Raw genomic sequence first — 13110 nt, 5'->3', positions numbered from 1 at the left:
AGTTAGATTACAAAATCATAAGAAATCACAGTCACACAAAATGTACTCAAAATGGAAATAAGAAGATGGAAAAGAAAGACAAAGAAAGAAGCAAAAAGATAACTCTAAAAATGGACTAGTGTGTTGAGAAGTTGAATGAGGAAGGAGAAGACAAAATAAATATCTAAGTTATGAGAAAAAGGAAAAAAATAAGTTACAAATTGATGGCTATATTATACTTGAAATAAAGACTTTTAAGTTTGGACCATTGTTGTTTAGTTATACAAAAGTAATAAAAATTTAAACTTATCTCATTTTCGGTTGGGTTCGGTTTTTGGCGGGTTTAAAAATTCAAAACCGAACCCGCCCAATATAACTCATATAAAATCAAAATTTTAACCCGATTTATCCATAAGACCCGCCCGAACCCACCCAAAAACAATATTTTTTATCGGGTTTTTCGGGTTCGGTTCGGGTGTCGGTTTAATGCTCACCCCTATTTTTTATTATATCAATATAAAATAAATGACTTTACAAAAAAAATTAATAGCAAAAATTTTAAAAAAATTGTAATAACTAAAAATTATTAATAAAAATAATTAAAAATATTTATTTTAAACTATAAAACTAAAAAGAAAATTAAATAAAATTATAAAAACTTAAAATAAAAAAAAAGTATTTTAACGTTTATTTTATTAGCCCAAACAAACCACTAGCACGCACAAACCAAGCAACTCTTGTCTCCAAGCTATTTTGAGTATTTATTCTCCAATCTTTAGGGTGACACATATAAAACACTGCCACACCTAGATTGTATAGGATATTGTCGTCCAAACTTTATGGACCCAAAGCATAGTGCTTAATTCACTTTTTAGTATGTATCATAATGCCACACGAGATTTATAAATCTTTTCTCCAATGGTTCACTCTTTAAGATCTTAAAATAAATTTTATTATTGTCCAAATTCTTTAATGTTTCTTAATTTAGAATCATCTCAATGGGTTAAACTGAATTGAATTTCTTATACATCACTTATTTTTAATTCGATTTGACTTATTATCCAAATTAAATTAACTTATTTAACTTTTTTTCTATTTTTATTTTTTTACAATAGAAAAAAATAATCCCAAGTCAAATATATTCATTTATTGATCTAAAAATCATTTATTCAATCTTATCCATTTAATTTAATGGATTAGGCCAATTTGACTTTATTCTTTTTGGACCTTTGTTTTTTACTAGCTCAAAATCTCATAAAAAAAATGTTATGCCAATTGTTTCAATAATAAAATCGGTATAAGAAAAAAAGACTATGTTTTTGTTGTACTTCCTCATTCATCAAAATAAAATTCAAATAAAAAATGATTTTTAAATTTAAAAAAAAATAGAAATTACTCATTAAATTAGTGTTTTAAAAACTGGATTGGATCGGTCGATCGGTTTGATTGAATCGAGAACGTTAGTTCAGTCGGTTCAAACCTTGAGTAGTTGAGTTGGATCGATTATGTATTTGATCCGTTTCAAATCGGAGTAAACTGGTCAATTTTCCTGTTCGACAAATGCACAAATGGATCAAACCAGTTCAACTACAATTTTTTTTTTATTTTTTTAAGGGACCACAAATCACAAAAATAACAATGAGATTTTAATCCTGTTAATGAAAGAGCAAAGAGTCTTATTAAACATAACAATGATTACTTGTTCTAATGTATTTGTTTGTAATATATGCAACCTAAATAACTTTTATAATATATTATTAACTTTAAGTTATATATTTAATAATATAATATCTATGTAGATATTACATATATTATTTTGTGATATCAATTGTAAATATATTATATATGTACATATTATTTATATTTTTAATTTGTATTAATATATAGTTTAACATGTAATTTTTTTTATGTATTTCTTTATATAAAATAAAATAAAGATAATTTTAAATAAGATGAAAACTAAAATTTAAAATAGAATATGAATTATTGAAATTTATAAGTATAAAATATATTTAACATGAATATTTTTTTAATAAATTTATTAAAAACTGGGTCATGACTCATGTGGTTCAATTAGTGATCCACTCGTTCAACCTTTTAACCCACTAACTCAGTACCTTAACCGATTTGATGACCGATCCGGTTTTTAAAAGTATACATTAAACTATTTTTCTTTTTATTGGTACTTGATATATGTTCTGCCCACTGAGTCCGAAACACTTTCACATGATTTTTCTTTTTTTCACCCCACCTCCGACAGTCATGGCCTTTAGCTTATGATACCAATACTAGTATTATTGCAGAGAGCATTAGATGATGATGAGGTTGGCATAGGAATCTGTTGCGTGATAAATGTTTGCAAAGCTAAACATACATGGACAGAGAGAGACAGGATTGAGAATGACCTAAATAAAGTGATGAAAGAAAGGTAGAAAGTTGCACAATGTGGTAAATCTAAGTGCACTTTTTTAGATTATTATTCCCAAATTTTATTCAATTGAAAGCGGTACTAAGATAGTTGTTGACAACATTATCACTCAAGATTTGCAACACTCTTGTGTTTGAAGAACCTACACATCTTGGTGTCTTGTACTGATTAACAGCGGTTCCTAGTCCTACATAATGATCAAGAATCTTCTGGAACGTTCCTCTGCGAACGACTCGCAGTTCCAGGGCACCAATGCAATTCACTTTGCGAGAGCTGGTGTAGCCGGCATCCACGAAAGACTTGTCCAAACGGTTGCAGCATTCATGGAGTACTTCTTCACTTGCTTCCCCGCTGATTTCCCAGAAGATGACATAGTGCCCTGGTTCTTTGGATAAGTCAACATGGCTACTAAAGTCAACTAATTCCGATTTCTCCTCTGCTAGTAACTTTGATGCAGCTTCCACAGCTAACTGTAAATCCGTCTCAGTGTTCTTGTCAATGTTAATGTTCAGCAGAAGACTGCTTCGCCTAATAAACTTTAGTTCTGGAGTTGAATTGTGGAATCCCATAACCTTCACCACATCCCCCAATCTATACCGGTATAAACCTGTAGTTTAGTCCACAAGTTTAAATATTACAAGTTTATTCAAACATATTCTTACTAATATTGCGTGTTTATGCCATTGCTAAATTGTGCACATTTTATTTGATTCATACTGTATATATAAATTAATGCATACATAGACACAAGAAAAGATTCACGAAATCATGAATGTGACATACATATGCGTAGGTCATATGACAAGATTTCCTAATAAAATATTTAGGTTTTCAGGTTGATTCTCAACTCAATAGGATAGAGAAGCGAAGGAATGCAATGAAAGTTTATGTATATTCCTAATTGTGTTTAAAAAAATAGGATGAATCATGCAGCCAAAGTTAATGAGGACAATCCAGATAAGGTCGAGACACGATCTAATTCCATGAAATCGGCACTTTGTAAATCCAAGATTGGTTGCCAAAACCAAAGACTTGGTCTAACTCGCAATTTGCAGGATTATGCAATTGCTGCAAGTTATATATTTTATTCTGATTAGGTATATGATGTAACTTTACAAATCATTAGGAAGAAATTTCTCCAAGTTGGTCCCATGAAGGTCATATCACCAAGCATTCAAAGCACCCACTTTATTTCTTTCATCCCCATCCCATAAAAATAATTAAAATATATATATTTACATCTTATGCATATCACCAAAAAGGGGGGAATGCATATGGGAAGGGACCAAACCCTCCCCATCGTGCATAAGGCCAACAAACGTACCAGTAAGCTATAAAAAAGCACATGTGCAAATATCATAATAATAGTAATACAAAATTATACCCCACTAAGTATTGATCTCAAAAAGAATTGTTAGCTGGATTTGTCAGTAGTCACTTATTATCACTCAGAAAAAGGAACACGTGAAGTATGTAAGATATCTTAGTATGTGCAAACCATTAACTTCCTTCTAGACCAAGAAGGTCAAATAATTAACGTCTTACTTTAAACAGTATGCAGATTTCAGCATCATATTTTCCAAGTTGAAATAAGGAAGTAGCTGTGGTCCTTACTAGTTACTACAACTACTACTCAATCCCGTCCCATTAATGTGATGGAAAAACGTAACATAAACTAAAATAAAATTGTCCAGAGAAGAATTCCGTACCTGCAGGATTGGTCATTACAATTTCATACTCTTCACCAACCTTCACTTCAGTGAGGCCCACAGACTGAGGATCAACACAGAGGAAATCAGGTTCACCCTTGGCATTCTCAAGCTCTGTGAGAGGAATGAACTCAAAGTAACCAATGTGAGGAAGCACAGCATAAGTGGCAAGCTCAGGGGGTAGTTTTGGGTTCACATTTGCCGCTATCCATCCCTCGGAAGATCCATAGTCAGCGGTCAACAAAGGAAGCTCCCCTGCATAGTGCCTCAATTTTTTCAAATATGGTTCCATTGACCCAGTCATGATGCCATAAATGTACTTAGCATTGGGAAAAAGCTCCGGTATCAACCCATACCAGTTGCTCAACCCCGTGCATTTTCTGTGGATCAAGTTGGCTAATTCCGGGTTCGGTTTGAGCAGTTTAGACATGGCCATTCGAATCGAAGGAACGGTGACATTGCTAGTGAGAACCCCTTCCCTAATATCATTACAAAGCTCTTCCCACACTTGTTCAAAGGTTCTAAAAGCATGGACAATGCTATGTGCAAATGTGGAAGACACAAACTGAACTTCCTCCCGGAAAATCAGACCACACAGTAGATGGCAGTACAATGATTGGAAAAAGTCAGGACCAAATATCACTTCATCTGGGCTGCAGCATAGCGATTGGAGTGCCCTCATTCCACACTTGTAACCAGCACTACAGAAAACATTGCTTGTGGCAGTTCTAGCTGCCAGACCCCCTTTTGTTTTGGACTGTTTGCTACCGTATACAAAGCTTAAAGCCTTCCCACTCTTTATAGGAAACTCTCTGCAGGAATGGAATTGTGTCAGGAGATAATATAACAAAATTGGGTTTTCAGTTTTCGAAAAGGAATTCAATTTGAAAGCTCTAGTATTTTTTTTTTCTATAATAAGTACTTCAAAAGTCACATCTAAGATGATTTCTAATTGAAAGTGCCAAAATTTTAGCTTGACTGCATAAAAATTAAAGTAAAAAATACCTGTTCCTAAAGGCAAAAGAGGTCTGGTATATCTGCATAGTGGTTTCAAACAATTCATCGTTCCAAGGTACATATTTTGGCTTCCCCTGGGTAGTGCCAGAACTGCAAGAATATTATAAAGAAATTTCTCGGTTCAAACTCTACTCCAAGTGGTATACATAAAATTGAGGGAAAAAAATGCACCTTAAGGACATGGTTGTGATGGGTTTTCCGGTGAGAATAGGAGAGGCATCACCATCAATAATTCTGTAGATATAAGGTTCCAATTCTTTGTGGGTAACCAGTGGAACACATGCCTTGAAACTCTCGGGGTCAGTTCTTCCATTGAGACCCAAACTCTGCAAGTACTCTGCTGATGCGTTATCCTCCAAAATCCTTTTCAGAGTTTCCCTCTGAACCATTTCCGCATCCTTTGTCAGTGACTCAAACTCTTGTATAACTTTGTCCATGTCAAACTCCTCCAGTTTCTCTAACATCCTCACAGTCACAGCCCTTCAACTGCACCTCATGTTGTAAGAAAGGTTGAGTACTGAGTTCTTATTTTTAATAATAATCTCCATAAGAGTTGTTCCAACAATAATATTAATTGGGGAATAATCAATTCAGAGTCTCAGACAGAGTAGTGACGCAGAAAAGGACAAACAATATTATTAATTGTGGTAGAAAGATAAAGCCAAACAAAAAATAATAATTCTACGTTTATTTTTATGCGTGTGTTATTTTTTTGATCATTCATGCGTGCGTATTATTTTATGCTGCCCTCATCGCTCATCGGTCTCAGACGAATGAAATGTTAGAATATTTAAAAACGCGGAATTCTATTTTCATCTACGCTAGAAGCAGGACAAATGCGCATGCTACATAACATGTACATTGAATCTTTATTTGTTTATCGGATGTACAATGAATCTTTTAGGAACACCAAAACAAAGGGAAATCTTCAAAATATGCTTCATATTTTGTTTTTCTACCCTTACTGTTGCGTCAGCTACTAAGGTCAACTCAGCTTTTGGATAGAACAATCTCGCAGTCACCAACATGAAAAATCTTATATAAAAAAAATATCAAATGAAATTCATATCGAGCAAACAATTTCGACAAAAAAAAAATTGCAATCCAAAGGTTAAAGTAAGTTACTAGCAAAACTTTTAAAAAAAAAAAAAAAAAAAGCCCAAAAAACGAAGTCAAAGGAGCCCAAAAGTAGTCCACGGCACGAGGGAGAAAAAGAATAGAAGGAGAAGAGAAAGTGGTCCCAATAAAGATGAGGTTTTGGATTAAAAACAAAGTGAATTAGTTGAGAAAGAGAAAAAAGGTGGAACTAAGAAGGCGGAATTAAAGCCAAAAACTGACGAGGTCTGAGGAAAATTGAAAAGAAGAAAGCGAGTGAAGGAATGATGAGAATTCATGTGGGTGTGACGAGTGAGGAACAAAACCCAGAAGCAAGCGGAGTTAAGAAAATAAAAAAAGAAAGGATTTTGTTGTTGTGAAAGAAAAAATGAATACCTGGGAGAATCTTGGTGTGGTCTGTGATATGTTGGATCTGAAGGAGAAGTAGGAAGATATTAGAAAATGGCACTTGGGTTGGGTGCAGTGGACTTTAGCTAAGAGTGAAGAAAGAATGAAGATTCTTACTGGGGATACAATAATATATATAGGCCTTGTTTGGATAATTCGATTCGATTCAATTAAAGTGCTGCGAATACCAAAACTACCCCTCTTCTCTTGCCCACCTTCTCTTTTGAGTTTGAGTTGGACTGATCGTCGGCACCCATAAAAGTCACGTCGTGCGTGGGCCCCACACCTCACACCCCCACTTCTCTTCCTAAATTCTAACTTTCTTTACATGATTTTTCTTTTTTTTAAATAAAATAAATTACAAAGATATTTGTAACCAAAATTAAACCTATTTTTTTATATTTCTAATTATCTGATCTTTTGTTTAATACTTACTCTATTTTCATAACTTTAGGATTTTTTATTTTTTTATTATAAAATATTTTCTCTCAAAATCACTTTTATCTTTATTTTAAACATGCTCTAATATAATTTATGAGTTAGTTTTATTTCATCAAAATATTTCTTCACTATCATTTCTTCCTCCACACAAATTTTCTCTTTCCTTCTTTCAAACATTAACTGAAATTTATGAAGTGATATTTTAATTAACTGTGTTTAAGTGTATAATTGATTACTTTTAAGTATGAGACGCATTATTTTGTTTTTGGTGTATTTTTTATATAAAAATATTAATTTATGTTTTTAAGATATCTATATCATTAATTTCAAATATTTATTGACTTGTTTGATATTAATTTTTTTCAAAAAGTTTAACCGACTATTTTGTAATGGAATTTCCCATCCTAAATATATTTGAATATAAAATATTTAAATATGTATGAGTTTTAATTAATTTAGATTGCTTTAAATTCATAAAAAAAATGATAATGATAATTGAATCAACTACGTCATATTTGAATTGGATTGGATTGAGTGATAAGGTAAATAAAATAAAAAATAAAAAAAAATAATGAATAATGAATATTTTTAAAATTATAATTATAGAATTACAAAGCATAAAAAAAATTAAATAGTATGAGTTTGGATTAGGTCGAGATCCACACAGTCAAAATCAATAATTAAATCGATATCAATCGGTATACTTTATAAAAGTCTCAGTTAATTAAATAGTTATAACTAACTCAATTTTTTTCATTTCTTTAAAGTCATTGAGTCAACCTAAACTTTTGTCCACACGATTAAAAGATAAATATTATTTGCATACGAAGACATTATTGTCTATAGTTTTACATTTATTATTATTTTTCTATTCGTACCACGTTATTCATTTTTTTTCTTTTTCTATTCTATTTCATATACATTGCAAGAATAAAATAGTAAATTATGAAGTGAGAGTAAAAATAAAAGTCCTCGACAGTCGACACATACCATCATTTGGATCCTAATAGTGGTAATACAGTATTTTAATTTCCGATTTCATGCATAAATTAGAGATTAAACTTAATCTTTAAGTGTCAAGTCATTTAAAATAACAACCTTTGATTTATAATGAAATATTTTATTGTATTCGAGAATCGAGATGATAGTGGAAGGCAAAGGATAAGGGATTTCCGTCCATAAAAGAGAGCAGCCATGGACATGAAGCCGTAAAGTGTTAGTGGACGAAAAGGCAGCATGAATATCTAATCCATTCTCAAAAATTCCACAGTGCTTCTCTTTGGTTTCTTCTTGTTTTGGATTGACTCGTCGATTCTGGAATTGTGACATGGATTAATGCTTAAACTATGAATTGGAAAATGACCGAAAGAAAAAGGTATACTTTATACATTTCCTCACATGAAAAACGTTCTTGTCTGTCCCCAAACAAAAATAAAACAATATATATAGAAGCACTTCGGATGGTTAAGTGATTCTTGCGTACGTTTGCGTCTTTACTCACTCATCACTAATTATTCTCTGTGCCGACCAAAATAGCTGCTACATGTGTCCCATGTTATAACTTTCTAACCCAAACTTCAATTTAGATAATGGATTAAGGCTTTAAGCATTTGTTTCTGTTTTAAGATTGCCATCTATGCCACACAAACACGTACTAACCAAAAATAAATAAATTACTACACGCCCCTTTTTTATCGATAGGAATCAGATTTGATATGAAAAAATTTGCAATAATTAATGGAGCTTATTCAACTAACTTAACTAGTCTCTCTACTGATACTACACTCCAGTTTAAACAAGCTATAATGGGGATATGTGGCTATGGTTATGTTTGGATAGCATTGCAAACAGAACAACACTCATTCAAACTGTCAATGGCAACAAACTAGGAAGCAATATAGGTAGGTTTCTAATTGGAAACTAAACACACATTAGGTCTATTTTGTTTGGCTTTTGAGGTAACCATCATTTTTTTTTAATGTAAACATTCTTTTATAGCATGTGATTTTTGCTTTTTATGAATTGATCAGCGGATGATTTGGGAATTTCTTGATGATTGAATTGTTCTTTAATTTTTGGACTTAATATTTTACACCTAATTTTAGGAATGAATTTGAGCTTGTTAGAAATTTTGGAACCCTTTTATCACAATGCGAATTCTATAGTCCTTTCTCCTGAAGAATTATGAAATAACATAATTTAAGCTTTTCTCTAAAAAAAAATAGGAGTAAAATAATTTTGTTAATTTATTTTAATCATTTGATTTTAAATTAGATTAACTGAGTTGTTTATGCAAAAATTTGTCTCGGTGAATTCAAAACCACAACAGGTTTTTATTATATATTTGAAAAGAAAAGAAAAGAAAGGTAGCTAAGGTTCCCGATAAATATATTAAAAGAAACTAAAACAAAAGTTTCATTAAAGATTATTTCTTTTACAAATTATCTAAATTTAAATTAAAAACAAATTTTGATAGCTTAGAAAGTAAAAAGATATCAACTCCTATATATTAAAAATAAATGATTATTTTGGAAGAGAATTTTTTAGGATTTATTTTTCAATATGAAAATGTTTTTAATAATTTTTTTAACTTTTTAATCAATTCAGTTTATTTATTTATTATATTAATTTATGAACTAAATCTTTTATATTTTAAAAATAAATTATCAATAATTAAAATAATATTATTTTATAATATAAATTATTTATCTTAAATCAAAATATTATTTTATATTTACAAATATTTATTTATGAAAGTTTTAAATATAATTTATATAATCAAAGATATTTTATTCATCATTATGTGATTTGGTAAACATGTTAAAGAGTTATCATGATTCAATAATGAATTATTACTTATAATAAAATTTTTAAATTTTATAATAAATACTTTTAAGTTGTATCTAATATAATTTTAATTAAATAATAATAAAACTTTTTGAGTGATATAAAACTAAAATTAAAGTTTATTCACCTTTCCCTGGTTGCGGCTCCAAGTCAATTATTTATTTACTTTCATAGTGTACCTTGAATTGAAATCAAAATTTCATAGTGCTTAGTCCATACATCTATTCCTAGCCAGCTGTAATGATAAATAATTAAAAATCATTGGGAAAAGTTTAGTCTAGATTAAAGGAATTCATCAATCAGACTCGTTAAAGTCAATTTTTAACCATTAATCATTTTGAAACTTTATTTGTTTAAATATCATTTTAGTCACCTAAATTTAAAATAATTTTGTCTATAATTTCTCAATTTTAAAATTAGTCATTTTAATTTATATAATTTTAAAAAAAATATTGTTTTAATTTTAATACTTAAATTTTGTTAGAAAATTTGTTAGATATCATTACATAAAATTTGTTTACTAATATACTTATTAATGAACATATTATATTAAATTCAGTTGATGATACATAATTGTCTTAATCTATCATTTTTAGATATATTATTGATAATTTGAGGGACTAAAATGAAATTTTTAAAAATTACAAAAATTGAAAATAATAATTTTAAATTTAAAAGATCAAAAATAAATTCTCTAAATTTAAAAGATTAAAAATATATTTAAATTTGTTTGTATTTTCATACAAGATGGAATTACACCATAGTGTTTTGGTGCAAGAGAACAAAAGTAGAAGAAAAAAAAAAAAGAAAATTTAAAAAGTTGCCGTTAAAACTTAAGTTATTTAAGAGAGATTAAGTAGAATGGAAGAAAATGAAAGAGATGAGTTCATTAGAGAAAAAAAACAATATCCTTCACATTTGTGTAAAATATTAAATAAAAATTTGTTAAAATTAAATTAAAAATTCGCTCTAAAATTATCAGAACATGATTTTAAACCATTCATATATAAGTTATAATTTATAATTAAATACTAAAAATATAACATTCTAAATATAAATTTTAATTGATTAATATTATCATTAATATGAGTGAGTTGGGAGGAAAATATTCATCGTGTATCTTGATAAAAATTAATTATTATTTTCACAATAGAGACTTCGTACTAACATTATAATTAATTAACAAAAATAACATGAATGAGAATAAGCTAGATCAAATCAATAATTGAGACAGATAACTATAATAAATTTATCAATATTATTAAAATTAAGATGATTATTGAATTTGTCAAAATATTAGTTTAAGTTTCGATATGTTAACTTTTTACTATTCCGTTTTTGTAGTTCATCTCTCGTTTAAACAGTGCGCGATTCATCAAATTCTTATATTTTGTGTTTAAGATTCAAACAAAGCTTTTTGACAAGAATTTTAGTGGGCACCAACTGATATGATTGTGAAAGATTACATGCTTAATTACGGTTACGAATTAGAAAATGTTTTGACGAAGAAACAGACCTCGAAATTTCCTTGGATGAAAAGACTCCTTAACAGTAACAGGCAGGTCAACTAAACCACCCCACCAAACAGTTTAACTTATGATTGTGTGAAGCTAACAATACCATCACTAAAGAGAATAATATATATGACGGCTAATCAATTACAATTAGAGACACTGAATTTGGTAACTACGTTTTCATTAACCTTTAATTAACTTTTAAGTAAATGCTATTTGTCCAACTTTTCTAAATTCATCTCCCAACCCCAACCATTCAAAAAACATAGGCCAATTATCTGAATTCACAACTCAACTTTTCTTCTGTCGTATTTTCACACTATTTTTTTATTTATTTATAAAAACTATAATGATAACAACCTTATTTAAAATTATAATCTTTGTATATATTGTCTCACTTTATTGTTAGGTCAACTTTAATGATTTTATTTTTATACATTGTTTGATTGATAAAATAAAATAGAAAGAAATTGTAAATAAAAGGAAGAAAGAGAATAATAGATTATTTAATTTCTTTTAGTAGTTTGATAGGAAAGAAGAGTTTTTTTTTTGTTTTTAACTTGTGTAGAAAATGAGAAGAAAAAAGTATAGTTATTAAATGATATAAGACCCATAAAGAAAATAAAATATTTAAAAATAAAACATAAAATACGCTTTTAGTAATAGAAAAAAATGCTATAACAAAATGAATTTAAAAAAAAATTATTGCATAATGTAACAATATGACAGGTCTCTACATTTTATAACTTGATAACTATAAGAGTGAAAAACATAAAATAATTATTATGTAAGTAGATCATATATACAACAAATTCAAATTAAAAAACACAAAATTATAATCATCAATTAAGTAACAACTACTCTCGAATAACACTAAAAGAACTATGTCATCCATTGACATGATTTTCTACACATACTTCTCCTCCAACCTATTACTACCATACTCTCATATCAAATATAATATTCGCAATCCAACTATACGAAAACATGTAATGATAAGCTATACATTTTTAATTATACTTTTTCTTTTCTTTTCATGTTACACTTAATTTATATTTAAAAAACACAAACTATTTACTTTTTTCTAAACTTTATCTTGTGTTAAAAAAATATTTTCTTACACGGAATAAAATTATAGTATGCCACCTGTTAAAAAAAATCATAGTTTGTACGTTTAAGAAATTTAACTGTCGACCAACTATGCTAGCATGGCAACCATAAATTTTTTTTTAAAGATAATAATACTTGGTGAGTTTTGAAAGAAAAAAAATACTTGGTGCGGAAAAATATTTTTAAAATCCTTAATAATAATTACACATCAAGTTTAATTATTCTACACCTATGCGTTTTTTCTTTCACTTTTTTCAATGATTGATAATGGCATCAGTGGCTATTAATATGCTGAAATTAATTGGATATTAGAAAAATAAATAAAGTGAAGAGAGAAATTAAACGAATTCGTGAATTTTTAAATAAGAGTAATTTTGAAAAGTTTATATCATTTTTCGTAAATACATGATTATTAAGATTATTAACTAATTCTGATGAATTTTCTTATTCTTTGTAAATTCATTGAAAATAAGTCATAATAAAAAACAGAAGAACCTAGCCAGAAAAGTCACTCGTATTTAGGTTTTTTTTGGCTCTGAATAACCTAATTCTGTCCAACCAC

At 29.0% G+C, this 13110-nt stretch overlaps 1 protein-coding gene across 1 annotated transcript; it reads right to left on the bottom strand.

Annotated features, from left to right (window-relative positions):
* Nucleotides 1–2428: 2428 nt before the first annotated feature.
* LOC109797239 (jasmonoyl--L-amino acid synthetase JAR4) lies at nt 2429–6785 on the bottom strand. The gene is made up of 5 exons (XM_020357210.3): nt 6625–6785; nt 5305–5619; nt 5122–5223; nt 4117–4928; nt 2429–3014 (listed from the first exon to the last, which is right to left on the bottom strand). The coding sequence occupies exons 2-5, from the start codon at nt 5595–5597 to the stop codon at nt 2473–2475; spliced, it is 1749 nt and encodes a 582-aa protein (XP_020212799.1). The 5' UTR covers nt 5598–5619; nt 6625–6785; the 3' UTR covers nt 2429–2472.
* Nucleotides 6786–13110: the final 6325 nt, after the last annotated feature.

Source organism: Cajanus cajan, chromosome 11, assembly GCF_000230855.2.
Source record: "Cajanus cajan strain Asha chromosome 11, NIPB_CcT2T_4, whole genome shotgun sequence".
NCBI lineage: Eukaryota > Viridiplantae > Streptophyta > Magnoliopsida > Fabales > Fabaceae > Cajanus > Cajanus cajan.
The sequence above is the reverse complement of the archived record's forward strand: the minus strand, read 5'-3'. Positions and strand labels throughout refer to the sequence as shown.

Bases quoted from the DNA above. Each gene is read 5' to 3' on its own strand.
- LOC109797239 (XM_020357210.3), bottom strand. From the start codon at position 5,597: ATGTTAGAGAAACTGGAGGAGTTTGACATGGACAAAGTTATACAAGAG. The intron at 5,224-5,304 runs GTGCATTTTTTT...ATATTCTTGCAG, and splicing joins ATCACAACCATGTCCTTAAG to TTCTGGCACTACCCAGGGGA. The intron at 3,015-4,116 runs GTACGGAATTCT...ACTAAACTACAG, and splicing joins TGTAATGACCAATCCTGCAG to GTTTATACCGGTATAGATTG.